Source organism: Stenella coeruleoalba (genome assembly GCF_951394435.1).
Source record: "Stenella coeruleoalba genome assembly, chromosome: 6".
NCBI classification, from domain to species: domain Eukaryota; kingdom Metazoa; phylum Chordata; class Mammalia; order Artiodactyla; family Delphinidae; genus Stenella; species Stenella coeruleoalba.
The window spans coordinates 62,471,580-62,493,901 of record NC_137151.1 but is presented as its reverse complement, the minus strand read 5'-3'; the positions used below and the strand labels follow the sequence as shown (position 1 = coordinate 62,493,901).

Below are 22,322 nucleotides of genomic sequence, written 5' to 3'. Positions count from 1 at the left end.
CACTATGTGTAATGATGATGATAATAATCAACTAAAGTGAATTCTACATCATGTGCTTCTCATTTGTGGTGGTCTAAGCTGTACTTAATGAGTTTTATTGAAAACAATATGAATCATACATGTGCCTAAATGTAAGTGTAAAGGAAAAAAATTTTTAATTGTCAAAATTGTGTCTGTACAATGCCAAAGTTTGCGTTATTTGAATGTATTCAAGGGTAGATATTAAATATTAACTGAATTTTTAAAGTTTTTTGTTATGTTAATATAGCTTCAATTTATAACTACATTAATCTTCTTAATTTATATAAATAGCAGTCTCACCTTAAAGATTATATATAAATCTACACAATTTTTCATGAAAATGAATTTAAACTTTTATAACATAATAGAAAATATAATTTTGACCCATTACCATAGATGATTCATAAATTAACCATAACTTAACTATCATTTATATGAGTCACAGAAAATTTTATATTACTCCTTTTAAGGAAATATTACAGCATTCCCTATGATTCATAACACATTAAAAAATTTGTCATTATTGACTTGTTATTTTCCATGTCTTTTTAAAAATATGAAGCATTAATCTATAAGATGTATAACATAAAAATTTAGTTTCTTTGTTTTAATCAAATTTCCTTTTACTAAAACAAAGCTGCTGAACTAAGTGTGATTCCAACAGAAAAATCATTGCTCTTTTGCTGCCTAAGATTTCGTTATGTTTATAGGAACAAAGCTGTATTGCAGACTTGCATTTGCATTTTCTAGTTTGTTGATAGCCTTATGTGTTCTTCTAAAATAAAATTTATTATAAATGTCACCTTTTAAGAACATAAGACTATCTTATGAAATCTTCAATTGAAGACTTCTGCAATTTCCCTAACATATATAAAAAATGTTTCCTCACTAGAAACAATTTAACACAATATAATACGGTCTTATTTTCTTTCTCACAGAGATCCTCAAAGCTTACTAAAATGTTATTGGAAATTCTCTTCAGGATATGTGAAAATTAAGTTTATTTTCCAATTAAAATGTCACTTTTGTTTTAGACTGGTAGTTTCAGTTCTGGAGAAAAATATAATTTTTATACATTCTACTTAAACATTTTTTGATTTTTTTTGAAAACATTTGATTGATTCTGCTGAATCAAAGTAATACGTTCGAAAAGTTTTCGAAATCTGAACAATGCTAAACATTTGGAGCTGTTGTAATTATTTCAAATTTGACCTTTTGGAAGTTTATTATATCCATGAGTCAAATGACCAGATATTTTCATATTTAGCACCTTATTTCCATAACAGCATTGACCCTGTGGGCCTTTAATTTTTACAGAAATAACCTTATCTATAATTTTGATCAATAATGCTTTTTATATTATAAGGAGAGGCTAATTTTTGAAACTTGGAGTTTTCAAAACAAAATCCTTATAGATGCTGATAGGAGATGAACTAATCGTTTAAGTTGTCAGATTTATGAATATGGTCCTTGCCTCTTAATGACAGCATATATACAACCCTAAAATGGCTGATGATTTCAACATGTATTTGGCATTGTAGAGACAAAATAACCTGATTATTGATTCTATTTTTGTTTCTTTGTTTCTGGTATTTGGAATTTTTGACTTTGTAAACAATATAATCATGGATGATGGTGAGGATGGAAATAATAATGATGATTATAATTGGGAAGTTAGCTTTGAATATATTCAGAAACTCTCATTTTATTCTTTTCCCTAGCAGCATAAAATCACAATAGCTATGTGAAAGCGTAAATCAGGCTCATTTTATTTTTGTTTTGTCACTTCTTCAAAGCATGTGCTTTAGTGCAACATTACCAAATAAAGCATGTTGTACAGTGCTTGATAAGAAGTTAGAAAGTAAGAAATAAATTATCATCACTCTGCCCTTTATGTTTTGCATGTTCTATGCACATTTCTGGCTGACAGCTTTGAAACATTTATTGTATTTCAAATTTCCAGTCCAAATTTTCAACTTGTAAAATTGAACTGAGTGAATTGATGTCATGGATAACTTAAGTAAAATAAATTTTGTATTTTTAATTTCCTTGTCTAGGAAATCTTAAATACCTTCTTTTTCAAAAGAACTCAAGCCTTGATTGATAGGTAAACAGACAGAGAGCATCATATACAAAAAGTAACACCAAATGTTCTGTCATATCAGATTTCTAACTAATAACAAACTATATATTTCTATTTTATATAGGATAATCTTGCTCCAACTTGGATGGGGTGGAGCGCTGGTTCCGCCCCTCAGCCCTTTATTATGGGTACTGTATTACCCCTTTTGCTTCCTTTCATCCTTTCACTGTGACTTTGTGTTAGTGGGATGAGGGAGGGCTTGGGAAGGGTACTATCACACCACAGTAAGGAAAATACAGTATTTACATTCTAATCCCCTATTTTCAATTGTCTTAAATTTTCTTTTGAGAAAAATACCTTTTGTGAATTTACGCTCTGTGGATTTGAACCTCAACTGCTGATATCTTTATTAAGTTTCACTCAATATGATTTAGATGTGTGTATACTGAGTTATCCATTTATGGGGAGATTATCTGATTGGTGAGGGTGGGGGACCCTGGTTTAGAATGGTTGCGTGAAGTTTTTAACTTATCAAGATGATGATGCTGTTTGAGGCATTTAAAAGAACACTTGCTATTTTCTACTTTGGTCCGGGGCCTGAAAATTGACATCAAGATACCGGCAGTGGCTTCCTTGCCTGTTGACATGTGTGAGCAGATGCTAGGGTGCAGTATTCCAGGTTTCATAAAACTGGTATTGATTGTGTGATCATTCTCATGCTTTATTAAGTGTAAGTTTATAGGGGTTATTTTTCAAATGTAACAAAGCAAAAATATATTAAGATAGAGTTGAGTAAGCACATGTGATTTGTGTTTTAAATAAAGTAAATATGAAAGGACCCACTTATTTGAATTGTACAGACTACAACACCCACCTAGAAATAAAACATCTTATTATGTGTATTAAGATAGAATTTAATGCATAAACTTACTTCATAGACTACGTCACTCCCAACTAACCTTTTAGTATCTTAGAAAATATCATAGTGAAAACATAAATAAAAATGAATCTACATTTTGTTTATTCTTAAAGTTTGGGAATAATGTGCAAGGAGGACAGTTTTTATTTTTGAGGGAGAGAAAAAGTTGGAATTTTTGTTTGGATAATTAATGTAACATATCTTTCAAAAATAATTACCGTAATTAAATCCCATAACACAAATGCAGACATTAGATTTAAAAAAGATACTATTACTCTTCTTCATACTTTAAAATGTGTGATTTCTACTTTGCCTACTTTTGATTTTTATTCACATAGTTTTTCAGTATTTTGATTAAAGAAACATTGCAATCCATGAGTAGTATTGATTTGAAGTTCAAAGACAGTTCATTCAGACAAGAGGACATTTCTGCATGTATCAAAATTCCCAACATTAATTTGCATATTTGTCAATCCCTCATTTCATGTTGATTTACTTAAAAAGCAGATAATGAACCAGAAACAGAAAGAGTTTCTGTAGGAGTGAGTTGTGTGCTAGAATACAGAAATTCTATTTTGATGATGTTTTGCAAAACATTTGTGAGAAGCAACCTCTAGTATTAATTCATTAAGATAGTTCCTTTCTTAGAACCTCCTTTTATGCAGCCTGAAACTTCAATTTGTTCTTTCCAACTTGTTTAGTCCAGTTCTGTCTAGTGCCTTCACCACCTGGGAACCAATTACTGCAGTTCCCTAGAGCCAGAAAGGAGTTAATACCCCTCCCTCTGTGCTGAACCAAGGAAGGGCTTGGGGCTCTTGGGAAAAGACAATCCTTTCTCTCATCCTTCATTGCCTAATTTAATGAGATTTTAAATATGAATGGACCTTTGTATAGTAAATCCTTTTATCTTCATAAAAATAAACGTTTTCTCTGGGCCAAATGTATGCCAACCATTGTAAATGTTCCTTGAAAGGCACTGCTGCTTATATCATGAATTACATAGAGTTAATTTTAGTGCAAATCCAATCCCCAGTTTCAAAAGAAACCCCTCAGATTTATTAGCTAACCCCAAATTATTTTGTGTTCAGCTCTTTATTCTCATCCCATATCCAGAAATAGCATTTAAAAATTATATTTTGATCAATAAATGCTAAGCTAACCTTTACTTCATTCATTCATTCAATCACCATTTTTGTAGTCCTGTATTCAAAGCACCTGCTATATTCCTGTATTCAAGGCACTCAAAGCCTTGGAGAATTCACAAATATATTTTTTCATCTTAAATTAAAAAAAAAAAAGGCTACCATCTGTCAAGATTATGGGAATGCCATTCATTAACTCTAACACAGAGCAATCTGGGTACCGGATAAGTACGAGTGACTCTAAGGAAAATTAGTGAGGTCGAGTAGAAGAAGCACTAGATGCCATTTCTAGTCTACATTCTGAACTTAACCTAGCTTAGCTCATTCTTCTCATTTGCCAAATGAGAATGCAGTAGTAAAGTATCTCTATAGTCCTGTCCAGTGCTGGAATTCTGATTTTTGAATTCAAAAGAGGAAACACTCATCTCTCTTTTGGAGGCTAAACTGAGAGGTGAAGTGAGGCTCCATGACAGAAGTGCTGCTTGAACTACAGCTTGTGAGGAGAGTGTTTCAGAAGGGGAGGTAGTGGACATGGAATTTCAAAGGAAAGGGCATCTCAGTTCTCTGGTAATGTTATTAGCACATGGTAATTACATTAGTTGGATTGGCGTGAAGGCTAGGTGGCTAGGGAAGTTAAAACTAGAAATGCAGATTGAGAAGTGATTTGAACATCAAGGTAAGGAAGATGTTTGATAATCAGTGGGAAGCCATTAAATAATTTTAAATGAGAGTCGGAGATGAATTCATCTTATATGAATGAAAGGAAGGAGGAAATTGGAAGACTCTGAAAATGGTACAAGTATGTACTAACAGATGTCAGAACTAGGGTGGCGATCATGAAAATGGAGAAGTGATAGAGGTGAGAAAGGTTTGGAAGAAAAAAGTGTGAGACCTACAGATTGATGGGAAAAGAATTCAAGAAATAGGTGTAGGTAGCCAGTGTTCTGCTCATGGGCTAAATTGGGTGTTGTAGGTAAAAAAAAACAAACAAAAAAAATATGCATTTTAACATGTGCTTTGTGTATACACAGTAGAAAAAGCTTTTTAATCTGGCTGGTAGGCAAAATGTTTGGAAAAGGAGGGAAATAAATAATAACTTGATTTCAGCTTTCATATCTTGAATCCAAAGAAATCTAAGTGTATCCACACATTTAAAGTGAAGTATAAAATAAAGACTTATTCATTCAGTTGTCTTAATGCAGACGGCCACATGAGATAAACGTGAGGTACCATGTGTCAGCTTGGTAGGCTGCATAGCTCACATCATCTGGATCTGCCTAGATAATTCAACTGACTTCACTTTTTCATTCTCATTCCCCTCTTTGTCATTAATGGTTTTATTATTGCCTTTGGCCCACTTTCAGATCGACAAGAATCATAGAGGTACACAGGTAGAATTCAACTTAGCTATGAATGTTCAAGTCTGAGGCATCATCTGCCACTTAGGAGCATTTTAGGGCCTGTGTTTATCTCTCTCTTAGCTACTCATGTGCATCTCCAATGGGAACTGTAGAGAAGGAAGCAAGGACAGTCCTCCCTACAGTGTTGCTAAAAACTCAGAGTTTTAATTTGTGGTCCAGGAATAAAGATAAGAGGGGCAAAAATGCTTCCATTAAAGAAAAAAGTAGCTAATTATTTAGCACAGAACTTGATATAATCACATCAGATTTAGGAGCTATCATCCCCAAAATGGCATCCCTCCTTTTCTTATTTTCCTAAGAAACTGATTTCTACTATGTTTCATTTAAAATAAGTTTATCAAATTAAACTCAGTAAATGAAACAACTGATATGACTGGAGCTTGAAATAAACGATGTGATGATCTAATGAAATACATAATGCTAAATTGTCTTGCTTCTTATGCAAAAATTATTATTAGTCATAGCAATGCATGAATAATTAAGGACAAAATTATATTAGGTATTTAATAATTTTTTATATTTATACATCTGAATTTTTAGTTTAGTAAAATATATCAATCAAATCAACTCTTGTCCCAACATTTTAGTTTCATTCTTTAATATACTGCCTTTTTTAATGAGTTAATTTTCTCTGTTAGGAATTCTTACTTTTTCTAATAAAAACTTTTCTGACTTCATCCGACAGCAAATTCCTCTGATTTTGTTTTCCCTTTAACTTTTCAGTACTTCTCCTCTCTTTTTAAAATCTTTTTTATCTTTGATATATTATCTAAATTCATTTCCCTAAATGTATTGCTTATGAAAGAATGTATTTCATTTTAAGACATTTTTACTTTGCTTTTAAATATCTTAGAATAATCTTGATAGTAAAAAAAAAAAAAGAATGACTAAAGATTACTAGGGGAATGTCTTTTCTTTTAACCAACAAGAATTCTGACTATTCTTTTTTTCCATTTGTGTATTAGGTGGTTGTGAATGCCCTTTTAGGAGCAATTCCATCCATCATGAATGTGCTTCTGGTTTGTCTTATATTCTGGCTAATTTTCAGCATCATGGGCGTAAATTTGTTTGCTGGCAAATTCTACCACTGTGTTAACACCACAACTGGTGACATGTTTGACATCAGCGAAGTGAATAATCATTCTGATTGCCTAATACTAATAGAAAGAAATGAGACTGCCCGATGGAAAAATGTGAAAGTAAACTTTGATAATGTAGGATTTGGGTATCTCTCTTTGCTTCAAGTTGTAAGTGAACACTCTTTTCTCTGAAATGTGTTTATTGTTTGGAATAATAACAAAGTAATGATATACAGCTATTATTTAGTTACTAAGAAGAAATTTTATAACGTATTTCCTTTTTTCTAATTTTGGTTTATTAGTACAAGTTCATGAGCCCAGATGGGTGGAAGTGTCAGTATATTTAAACAGTGCAGACGTAGTTGATAGTGGCCAGGTATTTTAGTTGATAGTGGCCAGGTATTTTAGTTCTTTCCAAAGGTCTTTTTTTCTTCTCATATTACTCTCTCTTCCCATGTGAACAAGTTGATTAATAAATCAATAAATTTGCTGTTATTTTTCCTATTGCAATTGGAAAGCTTGTTTCACTGATGGATCACCCCCTCCCCGCAAACATACACCCTTAACACACCTGATTGGATTGTAACAAATTGGTGGGAATTAAATTAACTGCTACTGAATTGTATCATTTGGATTGAAGATTGGGGAATGATATTTAGGTTTTAGGTTTAGATCCTCATAGCAAAATGAAATAATACCAGGTAACACTCAGACACAGAAATCAAACACAAGCAGCTGTTGTCTCACCCCAAATGTCCTTCAGTACAATTACTTAAGTCTTTTTTTTTTTCTCTAAATATTGATGTTTTCACTACTGGGTCTTTAAGCCTGAAACATAGTTCACAATTTATAAAAATGTAAAAGATGGTGGCCTCTTAAACATTTTCATTTGATGCTGCTTCTGACTGCAGCTGCATCACAAGAGAGCAGTGGGTAAAAACAGTCTAGGTCGTTTGAAAAACATTGTAAAAATACTGTTCTATTTTGGCCACTGAAAACTCATCTTAAAAAAAAAAAAAACTGCGTAAGTTCTTTCCTGTGGTTCTGCAGAGTCTTTAGGGAAGAAATCTATTTTGTTTCACCAGGGTTGTGTTTTCAGTTGTTCAGCCAGGAGATTAAGCAAACAAACCTGGACTGGTCAAAATCCTCGTGCATCTCTTTCAGAGGTGTCAGTACTGTGATTATTTTACAAGTTCTTTCCACCTTCTTGTTAGAAATTCTTATTTCTCTTGTAGATGTTTCTGACTTACTCTGAACGCTTATGCAATTAAAATAGAGATTTTTATAATCTGGCAAGTATGATTTCTTTAAATATTAGCGTAGACACATGATGATATTTCCTTGGGCCCTTATCCTAACGCTTAACTAATAACCACACTTGTAAATATCACTAATTTATATCACTTCCTCCATAAAATTGAGAAAGAAAAATTGAAAATTTCAAGCAGTCCCTTAAAATGCTAAACAAGGGGTAAAGATCCTGTATGAAGCCATTAAATAAATTCTGCTACTGAAGTACTGATTTATTCTTGGCTTTATACAGAATCATCTCTCTGTTGATTAGCAATTCATTGAAATGGTTCCTTGAATCACTTTTTTCTGTTCCTGTACCTAGTGTGTGATGAACTTGTTCTATCATTGACCTCAGCCATTGACACATTCAACATTTCCCTCTTTGATACACAAATAAGTTCTATTTTCTAGCTAAAAAACTTTACTTTCTCTTCACTGCCATCACAACCACCCTTACTTGGCTTTCTTCCCATGACATCTACCACTTCACAAGTGTTAGTGTTATAAAAACAAAGATGTGTTGAGATACAGGTGCTGAAAGCTTTTTGCTAGATTTGCTCACTAAGGAATAATCCTCTCAGGCCCGTAGGGCTCAAAATTTATGTCCTAGGGCAAGTAACAAATTACTGTAAGCTATTACACTTGGAATACCAAGTGTACTATTTTTCACTTTCACTTAACTCACTCTCATCAAAAATTACAAAGAGGGACTCCCTGGCGGTCCAGTGGTTAAGACTCCGCGCTTCCAACGCAGGTGGCGAGGGTTCAATCCCTGGTTGGGGAACTAATATCCCACATGCCATGTGGCATGGCCAAAAAAAAACCCCAAAAACAAAACAAAACAAACAAACAGAAAAAAAAAAAAAAGGAGTATTATTTTAAAAAATTACAGAGAAGAAAGTGGAATATAGGATTATTTCTAGATGTTATGCTTTAAAATTCTTAAAATGTTAGTTGCAACTGACTTTTTGTATACCTGTATGATCCTTAGAGTGTTACAATCAAGAGAAATCATAAACTTTCAGTCGCTTTTTCACCTTGTAGATAGATTTTAGTGGATGATCGTCAGGTCTAAGTTGTAGTTGTTTTGCTGCTACAAACATTGCCAAATGTGTTGGCATTTGTAAAGCTTTCTAAAAGTATTCCGCCAAATCTTGATAGCACTTTATATTGCATGATTGGAAGGGAGGGAGATGCAAGAGGGAAGAGATATGGGAACATATGTATATGTATAACTTATTCACTTTGTTATAAAGCAGAAACTAACACACCATTGTAAAGCAATTATACTCCAATAAAGATGTTAAAAAATAATAAAAGAAAAGAACTGAGAAGTATTTGTGAGTTGGTTATCAAGCAGGAAGATATATCAAATGACCACTCTGTTTATTATATGGTCTAGAAATGAAGAGACTTACTGAGATATTGTTGGTCCAAAATCCATGTAAAATTTGTTTTGAGATGTCTTTTAAAAATGTTCCTTTTAAAGAAATATATCAGGAAGAATATTTATTAAACATCAGGTCTGAATTATCTTTACTCCAAAGTAAAACATGCATGTCCTTTTTAATAGGCCACATTTAAGGGATGGATGGATATAATGTATGCAGCAGTTGATTCCAGAAATGTAAGTATTCTTTACATCCTAAGTCTTTTCACAATATTGATTAGGCACTAAAATTAACAGAGCATATCAGCTAAATGGAATGATTCTACAATGAATTTTTAAAAAGGGAAAAGTATGACTCAAGTTAATACTCAAATATTTATCAGAAAGATCTTAGTAAGATTTATCAAAATGGAAGTCAAACTAATGTAACACATGAGTATATTTAATAACCAACAAATATCCATCTATTAACTACTTTTCTATTTTGTTTCCTTTTAATCTACCAATTATATAATCAATAATAATATTGGCATGCTGGAGCAAATGTGAAGAAATACATGGTTACCATCAGTAGTTTACCCTCCACATTAGACAAGAATTAGATTTCTGTAATAGTCACTTTAAAATCCATTCTTTTATATGATTATAGCATCCATAAACTTACTGGAGCCTTTACAGAGACTGTTATCATTTCTGTGATCAACAGTTTCCTTTAAGTTTCTATCACCTAAGACCTACTTTTTTGATTTATCCTACAATAGTCTTTTTCAGGCTTCAAGAAGAGAACTGAAATCCATGCTCATTCCAACTCTGCTCTTCAAAATTTGTAAAATTTAGTATTTTCTCTTTATCTTTCCATTCTGAAGTCCCATCTTCTATAATCATGAAGAATGAACTTTACCCCTGGAATCTTTAAACTGATCTGATAAGCACACTTTTATCTTTCTTGATGTGCATTTCCCATAAGTGGCTTTAGTTTTATGTTGAGTACTTTCTTGATATCCTCCAGAGATGAGTTATTTCACTTTGTTACTTATTGTGTTTGTTTTGTGCGTTTGGTTGGTTTTTAACTCTGTTATCTTTAGGAGGACATGAATCTATTAGGGTACTATCTATAGTGACTCCTTTACTTCTTTACTAAGTGCTAAGTAAAAGCTCAAATGCTTATTTATTATGAGTACAATCTAGAGATTAAATTATCAGTTGAGGATTTAGCAGATAGCATGTCCAATTATGTCTACTCAATCTGAAAAATTCAATGAATGTTATAATGTTATAGGCAGGATGCCAAACATCGAAATAAGTAACTCAATTCTTATTTGCTAAATAAATTCATGCATCAGGAATGATTATTTCTAAAATAATCATTGAAATAGTCTATGCATATTTACTGATGTAAAATTTTTTCGCTATTAATTTTTAAATTATTAAAATGCAATACCTTAAAAATTCCCAAATTTAGTACACTACTGTCCAAATGGCAAGATATTAGTTGTATTTATAGTTAGAAAAAAATACATTTCAAAATCATCATACTGTATTTTTCACATGAGAACACTCTGTTTTTCACATAAAAAATTATCCTAAAGGCTAATTTCAGAGATTTATTTTTTAGAGGTAGCTGATTTAGAGGAAATAAAGAAAAGTACTGCTTAAGTGTTACTAGAAATTTTCTTTTCTATTCTCATGAAAAACACCAGTGACTACCAGCATCAAATGTATTGTAATATCTTACAAAATATTCTCCTTTTGTAGGTGGAACTCCAGCCTAAGTATGAGGAAAGTCTATACATGTATCTTTACTTTGTTATTTTCATCATCTTTGGGTCCTTCTTCACCTTGAACCTGTTTATTGGTGTCATCATAGATAATTTCAACCAGCAAAAGAAGAAGATAAGTATTTCTAATATTTTCTCTCCCACTGAGGTAATAAATTATTTGAAGGGTTTTCAACACCAAATGAGTACTTTAACTCAGAAACCAAATGGGATTATATATTAAAATCTATTTTTGCATCCTCCCCCTCTGCCATTCACTGCCCATGTCTTTCATGGTATAAAAAGCCAAGAAGGAGTGTATTCCATTCTCCTGTGCATAGGTTCACAAAATCTCTCTCCTCTTTAAAGAAAAAATACTCAGGTACCACATTTTTTCTTTTGAAAAAGAATAATTAAAAAAAAGAACTAGGAGAGAACCCAGGCATACACCTGTTTCCCAGAGTCAACCTGTTGTTTTATCTTTACAACTTAACCTCTTTGAAATATATTTTCCAGCAAAAACGTTTAAAATCTTTGCAGTAAATTAGGCATGAGAGGTAAGCTTCTTCTAGTGTTTCTTTTCACATTTTTTAATTCTTTTTTGGCTCGTTTTATGTATTCCCACTTCATTCTCCCTGATGTTAATTACAAACTATCAGTTCCAGCCTTGAATTGAACAGTTCTTTATTAATTATTATCACTTATGAAGCCCATTTTATCATCCCAGTTATATATGCATATTATCAAAAACACAGAAAGTGAAGAAATATCATTACTCAGGAGTAACCAGTATTCACATTTTATGTTTTTCTGTTCAAACTTTTTCTACACATATCCTTGTTATTGAAATTATTTGGTCTATAATTATAAATTTTTTGAGTTAACATAAGTATTTTCCCATTTTGTTAAGTCGTCATATACATATTATCATAATTTTCTTAACCATTTTCCAATAGATTGATGATTTAGGTTGTTTCTAATCTTTAATAATTTAAATAGTGCCTGGTCAAAAGTCTTTGTGCCGAAAACATTTGAGCCTTTAATGATTTGTTTAAGATAAATTCCAAGAGTAAAGTGTTTTGCTTTCCCCAGGTAACATGCCCACTCATACTCCCAATAAGTGGTGCTGGGAAAACTGGACAGGTATATGTAAAAGTATGAAATTAGAATCCTCCCTAACACCATACACAAAAATAAACTCAAAATGGATTAAAGACCTAAATGTAAGGCCAGACACTATCAAACTCTTAGAGGAAAACATAGGCAGAACACTACGACAGAAATCACAGCAAGATCCTTTTTGACCCACCTCCTAGAGAAATGGAAATAAAAACAAAAATAAACAAATGGGACCTAATGAAACTTAAAAGCTTTTGCACAGCAAAGGAAACCATAAACAAGACCAAAAGACAACCCTCAGAATGAGAGAAAATATTTGCAAATGTAGCAACTGACAAAGGATTAATCTCCAAAATTTACAAACAGCTCATGCAGCTCAATATCAAAAAAACAAACAACCCAATCCAAAAATGGGCAGAAGACCTAAATAGACATTTCTCCAAAGAAGATATACAGATTGCCAACAAGAACATGAAAGAATGCTCAACATCATTAATCATTAGAGAAATGCAAATCCAAACTACAATGAGATATCATCTCACACCAGTCAGAATGGCCATCATCAAAAAATCTAGAAACAATAAATGCTGGAGAGGGTGTGGAGAAAAGGGAACACTTGCAGCGTTGGTGGGAATGTAAATTGATACAGCCACCGTGGAGAACAGTATGGAGGTTCCTTAAAAAACTAAAAATAGAACTACCATACAACCCAGCAATCCCACTACTGGGCATATACCCTGAGAAAACCATAATTCCAGAAGAGTCATATACCACAATGTTCACTGCAGCATTATTTACAATAGCCAGGACATGGAATCAACCTAAGTGTCCATCGTCGGATGAATGGATAAAGAAGATGTGGCACATATATACAATGGAATATTATTCAGCCATAAAAAGAAACGAAATTGAGTTATTTGTAGTGAGGTGGATGAACCTAGAGTCTGTTGTACAGAGTGAAGTAAGTCAGAAAGAGAAAAACAAATACAGTATGCTAACACATATATATGGAATCTAAGAAAAAAAACAGGGTCATGAAGAACCTAGGGGTAAGACGGGAATAAAGACACACACCTACTAGAGAATGGATTTGAGGATATGGGGAGGGGGAAGGGTAATCTGTGACAAAGTGAGAGAGTGGCATGGACATATGTACACTACCCAACGTAAAATAGATAGCTAGTGGGAAGCAGCCGCATAGCACAGGGAGATCAGCTCGGTGCTTTGTGACCACCCAGAGGGGTGGGATAGGGAGGGTGGGAGGGAGACGCAAGAGGGAAGAGATATGGGAACATATGTATATGTGTAACTGATTCACTTTGTTATAAAGCAGAAATTAACATACCATTGTAAAGCAATTATACTCCAATGTAGATGTTAAAAAAAAAGAAAAAGCATATAGATGTGCTCAGGTCACTGCTGTTTCACTGGCATCAAACATTCTCTCTGTTTTTTGGTACTTGATATTTGAAAAATGAAAATTGTATTTAATTTTCATGTCTTTTATGACTAGTAGGTTTGAATATGTTTTTGAGGCCTTTATTTTTGCCATTTATTTTTCTTCCTTTTTGTACTGATCCTTCATCTCACTTGCTCAGTCTGTTTTCTTATTATATGAGTGCTTTCATTGGATGAGACTCTTTCACTTATGGATCATTTCTGTCCCTTAGCCCCCTTTATTATTACTGATATTACTCCGTTGTCATTATCAAGCTATTTCGTTTCACTTATTAGCCTGAGGTCTAATCCTCTGTACCTACTGGCCTATCATACCACATACCTGCCATACGTATGACCTCTGACTTTTCCCCTAAGTCATCTACCGACTTGGCCAGTTTCCTTTCCATCCTTTTGCTCCAGTTCTTGGCAGAGTGAAAGTGGCTTTTTGTGAGTAACTCTAAACCATCATGCAATATACCTACTCTAACTCTTTGCTACATATGAATAAGAAAATCATTGTCTTTACCTTCTGAAAGGCAGTGTGTGTAGTGAAAGGAACCATGTATTTAGTGTCTCAGTGAATCAAATTGTACTACTTCCTGAGTTTACGGTCTTGGGTAAAATACTTAACCTCTCAGATTCTGGGAATTTTTCCTCCATAAAATAATAGTGAAAACAATAAAGTCAATTTTGGATGATTGTGGGCAATAAATAAGATTATAGTATCTAAAAATTAGTTTTAATTTTTCAAATTTAAAATCCCAGGCATAATTATGCTAATTGGTTGAATTTTGCATTTCCTTTTTTAACTGTCCCTTTCCTATTTTAAGTTTAATGTTAAAAAACTATGTACAAAGGGACACAGTTTTAACCAGTTTTGATTTTTCTTTTCTATACTTTGGAGGTCAAGACATCTTTATGACAGAAGAACAGAAGAAATACTATAATGCAATGAAAAAATTAGGATCAAAAAAGCCTCAAAAGCCTATACCTCGACCAGGGGTAAGAAATATCAAATGATATGGGGGAAAAAAATATAAAAACAAAACTAGCATGGGTTTTCTCACAGAAGAGATAGCAGCTAACGTTTCGAGCAGCAAAGATTTCTCCCACTTTTAGAGCATCATTAATTCATACCTTTTATGGTAATGGTAAAAATTATTTTTTAAAGGGAGAGACCAAAAGGAAAAAGAAGAAACAGAAAATGCACCCTTATCTTCAAGCCATTTAGAATTACACAACTAGAATCCAAACAAAATGGAAAAGGGAAAAAAAAATGGCAAAGGACACATAGGCAGTGTGATATGCACAAGGAATTTGATCATATAACTCAAGAATGTTAGAAGAGTAATCTTGAATGGGGTTAAAAAACATGCAGTTTTCTGATAGATTAACAAGTTGATGAATTGTTGAGTGAAATAACACCTTACTTCCATTTTATTTTTCATTAGAGGTACCAGTTGTTTTGGAGAAGGAAAGACTTCTAGTATCTAACATTCATATATAAGGCTATAAAGTTAGAAATTACTAATGTCTACAGAGGTCAGAGTCAATAAGTACAATTCATGATGATAAATAACCCAATGTCATGTTTCCATGATGAACCAATGAGACAACTGCCATGAAATGGAGGAGCCTTATCCCACATTGTACTGATTTTTATGATGATGACCTGTGAGGTTAAAACAACTCCTGGGGTGCTTTAGGGAATAAAATGCTAGTGAATATTCATATTGTGCTAGCCAACACTTGCCTTCTTGAGAATGATGAAAAACATATACTGTCCTCTGTTAAGCCTTAACACTGGAAGTAAAAATGAGTCAACTATGTGTAGGAAAAATGTAAGATAGACGATGTCCTCAAACTTCCTCAGTGGCCTAGGGAAATGGGCCAGACAATGGCCTGTAGTGAATGACAGTGGCAGAACCAGGGAGCAGAACCATCGATCAGTGACAAGGGACATGAATTTGTGACATCAAAGCATAAGGAATGTCATTCTGGCCTGATTATCCCTGTGTAGACTCAGCATTCTGTGTGTGACAATGTCAGCAAAGACTGGTTGCTGGAAGAGCATCAGTATTGCCACACATGGACTTTAAATGCATAATGTTATAGGTGTGTCATGAAAATGACAAGTTCCCTCTAACAATTCTTTGAGAATAAGGCAAATGGAATGTTATTAGATACTATATTTTGAAACTGCTTCATGGTCCAACTGATCATGGGAAATTCTGGTATAACAAAATTAAGCAGGTTTCTTAACTTCTCATAATTTTAATACATCAATATGCATTTTGTGCCTCTCAGAGAAGCGTATAGTATGCAGTGTTTCTTATCAAAAATCCCCTTTTGACAAGGGATTGTTATTCTGTGGAATACATTTTGGTAAATAGCAATTTAGGTAACTAAATTAAAGAACAATGTGCTATAAACCATCTTTTACAAAATTCAGGGCCAGTGGTTCCTAGGTATAATACTAGACAGTCAGTTAGTGCAGAAAATACTTATGTAGAAGCTAATGTGTACAGGAAAACACCTCTGTTGCTAAAAGCATTTCTGATTCTCTACAGAACAAATTTCAAGGAATGGTCTTTGACTTCGTAACCAGACAAGTTTTTGACATAAGCATCATGATTCTCATCTGTCTCAACATGGTCACAATGATGGTGGAAACTGACGATCAGAGTGAATATGTGACTAGCATTTTGTCACGTATCAACCTGGTGTTCATTGTGCTGTTCACTGGAGAATGTGTGCTGAAGCTCATCTCCCTCCGCCATTATTATTTTACCATAGGCTGGAATATTTTTGATTTTGTGGTTGTCATTCTCTCCATTGTAGGTAAGAATTATTTCAGGTCTCTTAAGTTCAGCTCAATAAGAGTAAAAGTTAGACTAATCAAGTTTAAATTAGAGGTTATCTGATCACTCAGAGAAAACCACTGTGAAAATTTTGATGTATGTCATACTGGTGTGTTTCTCTTTCTTACAAAATGAGGCTCCTGCTATGCATAGAGTATTGTATCCTATTCTGTGCATTTTAGACTAGGTATATTATTTGTCAATATACCAAAGTCTCATTGATTTGAACTAGAAATCTGCTGTTAACTAAGATTGAAATGTTTTTGACTTGTTGAGATTGAATAGTCTATACAATATCTAAATGGCTCTGTTGAAGAGAGGACTAGAAATTTAGTCTGGTACTCAGGAGAGACAGTGCATCAGAGACATAGACACAGAGTCATTAGCATGTATACAGGAGTGGAAGCTGGTGGCAAATAAGGAAGAGCATAGAGTGAAAAGAGAATAAAGCTAAGAACAAAATGTCAGCAATTGCAGATGGTAAGTTCTTTAATGCAGGGTATGGGATATTTTGTAGATTACCTTGAAATTTATAGTAATGATGCACAAAAGAAGTGATGTGGCATGGAACATCATTTCATCAGTCATACACTTCAAAGCCTGGAATGTTAAACAAGTCACGTGACCCATAGCTCATCTCATTCAAGATACAACTCTAGCTCCAGTGAAGTGAAGAAGTCTGCCTGTGGGCCTGAAGTATTCATTCTTTCCTAAACCAGATAATAATATGATTGGGTCAATATTTTACCATCCAATAGGGGGTGCCTCCGTTAGGCAGATTTTTATGCCATTCCTCCCTCTGAAGAAGTTGATTTTCTATCCAACTCATATGTTGTATGTAGCCTTTGATTCCCACAGTAATCTGTGGTATAATTAGTTGTGGATAGGGTACTTAGTTGTATTCACCTCTCTTTCACTCTCTTTCCCTCTCTCTCACTCATACACACACACACACACACACACACACACACACACACACACATGCTTACTTACTCTTTACAGAATGAGGTAGTGTAACTCAAAGGTACTTAATTTCTTGAGATCTTTTTCAGCTCAATCACTATTTCATTATTTTAAAGGCAAATGGAGAAAGAAGCTTTAAGGAAGAGAGCTGAGAGACCAGTGTCAGACACAGGAAACCAGAAACAGCATCAGCTTAAACCCTTTTAGAAGTGCACCAGACCATATATATACATATATATATGTATTACATATATATATATATATATGAATATTATAGTAGAAGCTTCGGGAAGCATCAAGTTCATGGAGAGATGAAAACAGCATTAAAAACTGCAGATACTTTTAGATGGGGAAGGACTGAATAGAGGGTATATATGATTTGGCATTTTCAGAAAAAAATCATTGAATTCTTATAAACGTGTACGTATACTGTTGGCTACTGCTCTTAAGACGGACTTGAGAATTTTTAATTTGTTTTTTTAGATTCAGTCTTGGGATTTTGTATAAGCTAAAACTAGTCTATAGATATCCCTCAAAGACAAAAGGTACTATAAAATCCTTATTCAATTGAATATTGTCATAGCCACCTTGGACTGCCGTAATAATTACCACAGACTGGGTGGCTTAAACAAGAGAAACTTATTTTCTCAGAGTTCTGGAGGCCACAAGTCGAAGTCAAGGTGCCAACATGATGGGTTTCTGGTGAGAGGTCTCTTCCAGGTTGGTAGATGGCCGTCTTCTCACTGTGTCCTCAGGTGGCAGGGAGAAAGAGAGAGCAAGCTCTCTATTGCCTTTTCTCATAAGGGCACTAATCCTATCATGAGGGCTCCAACCTCATGGCCTCATCTAAATTTAATTATCTCCCAAAGGCCCTATCTCCAAATACCACCACCTTGGGGGGTTAGGGCTGTAATGTATGAATTTGGTGGTAGGGTGGGTGGGGGGTGGGGGTGGACAGAATTTAGTTCACAGCAAATACTGACTTGAATTTAATGCTGAATGCCGAAATTAAGGTTTATCTATAATATATGTATGTATTGTCTGTATATAAAATTGAAGATTAAATAACTGAATTTCAGTACTCTGAACTTTACCTGGGAGCCTTAACAGAAATTTAAGTATTATTTTAATGGATAACTTCTTCACTGGTTGATACTCTGATCTTTTATCCATAGGTATGTTTCTGGCTGAGCTGATAGAGAAATATTTTGTGTCCCCTACCCTGTTCCGAGTGATCCGTCTTGCCAGGATTGGCCGAATCCTGCGTCTGATCAAAGGGGCCAAGGGGATCCGCACGCTGCTCTTTGCTTTGATGATGTCCCTTCCTGCGTTGTTTAACATCGGCCTCCTGCTCTTCCTGGTCATGTTCATCTACGCCATCTTTGGGATGTCCAACTTCGCCTATGTTAAGAGGGAGGTTGGAATTGATGACATGTTCAACTTCGAGACCTTTGGCAACAGCATGATCTGCCTGTTCCAGATTACCACCTCTGCTGGCTGGGATGGATTGCTAGCACCTATTCTCAACAGTAAACCACCTGATTGTGACCCTAATAAAGTTAACCCTGGCAGCTCAGTTAAGGGAGACTGTGGGAACCCATCTGTGGGGATCTTCTTTTTTGTCAGTTACATCATCATATCATTTCTGGTCGTGGTGAACATGTACATCGCTGTCATCCTGGAGAACTTCAGTGTTGCTACTGAAGAAAGTGCAGAGCCCCTGAGCGAGGATGACTTTGAGATGTTCTACGAGGTTTGGGAGAAGTTTGATCCCAATGCCACCCAGTTCATGGAATTTGAAAAACTCTCTCAGTTTGCAGCTGCTCTTGAACCTCCGCTCAATTTGCCACAACCGAACAAAGTCCAGCTCATTGCCATGGATCTGCCTATGGTCAGTGGGGACCGGATCCACTGTCTTGACATCTTATTTGCTTTTACGAAGCGGGTTCTGGGGGAGAGTGGAGAGATGGATGCTCTCCGAATACAGATGGAAGAGCGATTCATGGCTTCCAACCCATCAAAGGTTTCCTATCAGCCAATAACTACGACTTTAAGACGAAAACAAGAGGAGGTGTCTGCTGTTATTATTCAGCGTGCATACAGGCGCCACCTTTTAAAGCGAACTGTAAAGCAAGCTTCATTTACATATAACAAAAATAAAATCAAAGGTGGGGCTAATCTTCTTATAAAAGAAGACATGGTAATTGACAGAATAAATGAAAACTCAATTACAGAAAAGACTGATCTGACCATGTCCACAGCAGCTTGTCCACCCTCCTATGATCGGGTAACAAAGCCAATCGTGGAAAAACACGAGCAAGAAGGCAAAGATGAGAAAGCCAAAGGGAAATAAACAAAAATAAATCAAAATCACTGGGTGACAAATTGTTTACAGCCTGTGAAGGTGATGTATTCTGGTCAACAGGACTCCTTTAGGAGGTCAATGCCAAACTGACTGTTTTTACACAAATCTACTTAAGGTCAGTGCCTACAATCAGACAGTGACCCCTTGTCGGAAAACTGTGACTCTGAAAAGGGAAGATGACCTCGACAGGAGGTTACTGTTCTCACTACCAGCTGACACTGCTGAAGACAAGAGACAAAATGGCTACTCAGACTGTAGGGACCAGTTCAAAGGGGTGCAAATCTATAATTCGGGGGTTGTTTAACATGAAACACTTTAGTGTAGTAATTGTATCCACTCTTTGCATTTCGACTGCCACATTTGTCACATTTTTACAAAATCTGTTAGTGGATTCATCTTTTTTTTAGTCCATATGTTGTTTATTATATGTGACTATTTTTGTAAACGGGGTTTCTGTTGGGAAATAGACTAAAGGACCTCTCTAACAGGTATGCCACCAGGGGTTATGGTAATTGCATGGCCTCCCATCTGCACAGAGATGTGGTTTGCATGAGGGCATGCTACACTCAGAGATCATGCATGAAAAAAGTTACGAGGAAAACAATGAGTTCTTAAATTCCATCCATGTTTCTGGGAGGGGTAATTAGGTGAAAATTGGAGGTGCTTTGCTGACCTTGTCAAATCCAGCCCCTAGACCAACTATATCATTTTGGGGGGGATAGCCCATGAAATCTAAGCAGGTGAAAACTTCACTCAAATGTCTGGAGTCATAAGTGTTATGTTTCTGTTTCTTGTATTTAAAAACCTGAATAAGTATTGCTTCCCCCCTAAAGACGGAATTGACAAAAAGAACGCTTTATAAATTTCTGCTTAATCCTGCACTTTGTTTAGCCATCTTCAGCACAGCAAGGTTGACAGTGTATATGTTAATGAAATGCTATTTATTATGTAAATAGTCATTTTACCCGGTGGTGCACGTTTGAGCAAAGAAATAATGACCTAAGCACAGTATTTATTGCATCAAATATGTACCACAAGAAATGTAGAGTGCAAGCTTTACACAGGTAACATAATGTATTCTGTACCATTATAGATAGCTTGGATGCTATGAATGCATGTTTCTAATTACCATGCTGCTGTATCTGGTTTCTCGCACTGCTCAGAATCTCATTTATGAGAAACCATATGTCACTGGTAAAGTCAAAGAAATTGCTCAACAGATCTCATTTCTTTAAGTCATTAAGCAATAGTTTGCAGCACTTTAACAGCTTTTTGGTTATTTTTAAATTTTAAGTGGATCCCATATGTTGTATAGCCTGACTGTACAGACATGTTTTAAAAAAAGCACCGCTTAACCTGTTAAAATGTGTTTAGAGTTTTATAAGCAAATATAAGTACTGTAAAAAGTCATTTTATTTTATTTTTCAGCATTATGTACATAAATATGAAGAGGAAATTATCTTAAGGTTGATATCACAATCACTTTCTTACTTTCTGTCCACCGTACTTTTTCAGGGAAGAAATTTGCTAAATAAGAAATGAAAACAAGACGGGGTAGTTGTAGATTTCTGCTTTTCTATTACATTTGCTACTTTTAGATTATTTCATAATTTTAAAGGGCAAAAATAGGTTCACAACTCACATCCAAATTATGCTTTGCAATTGGAAAAAGGTATAAATTTTTATTTACATTTTTGGTAGTTCCTACACTAACTGATTGAAGATAGTGCTTATTTTTCATTTTTGTCCTTTTTTTCTAACTTCTGTTTATGTTTTCATTTCTTTGGAGTCATGCCGCTCTAGATTGCTCTAAATATAATGCGGGTTTCACAACTTTTTTTTTTTCCTGGAAGAACAGAGAGTAGTGAACTTACGTAGTCAGTTATATCAGGACATTTTGTGTTTCTTACAGAAGCAAACTATAGGCACTTTTTCTTAAAACTACTTAAACTGTATTCGTGAACTGCATGCTGGAAAATGCTACTATTACCCTAAGTGATGCTAACCAACATTAAAAATGTGCAAAACTAATAAAGATTACATTTTTTATTTCATTGTTTGCCCAGTTACTTTTAGTTAACGGTGTTGTGTAACAAGATGAAGATGTTTTTATTGTACAAATTGGGGGAGAAGGGGAGCTAAACACACACACACACACACACACACACACACACACACACACACACAGGTATACCCGGGCTGACAGCAAGAAAACCTGGGGTAGGAATGGGGCTGGGGGAAGTGACGTACCAGGGGCTACAAGCAGTAGGATGTGGTCTCTGTTAGGAGAAAGGACTGAAGCTGGAGCATAAGCTGGTGGCTCCAGAAGGAAAAGAAGGATATGGGAACCAGAGCTATGGTGGATGGCCACTTGAGCTACAAAGAGAATCCCTCAGAAGTGTATTAAAATAGTAAAAGTTGCAATGTGTGAGTCGGGTATTTTGTTTGCTCCTCCAGAACCACTTTTCA

At 34.7% G+C, this 22,322-nt stretch overlaps 1 protein-coding gene across 1 annotated transcript in view; it reads left to right on the top strand.

Moving 5' to 3' along the window:
* The window catches only part of LOC307187806 (sodium channel protein type 1 subunit alpha), a 204,098-nt gene extending 183,955 nt beyond the window's left edge, over positions 1-20,143 (top strand). The window contains exons 28-34 of the mRNA XM_079924343.1: positions 6,552-6,833; positions 9,532-9,585; positions 11,104-11,245; positions 14,040-14,115; positions 14,495-14,666; positions 16,235-16,505; positions 18,664-20,143. Coding sequence (XP_079780469.1) covers positions 6,552-6,833; positions 9,532-9,585; positions 11,104-11,245; positions 14,040-14,115; positions 14,495-14,666; positions 16,235-16,505; positions 18,664-19,841 — 2,175 coding nt within the window. The 3' untranslated portion in view covers positions 19,842-20,143. The remainder of the gene's footprint in view (positions 1-6,551; positions 6,834-9,531; positions 9,586-11,103; positions 11,246-14,039; positions 14,116-14,494; positions 14,667-16,234; positions 16,506-18,663) is intronic.
* Positions 20,144-22,322: the final 2,179 nt, after the last annotated feature.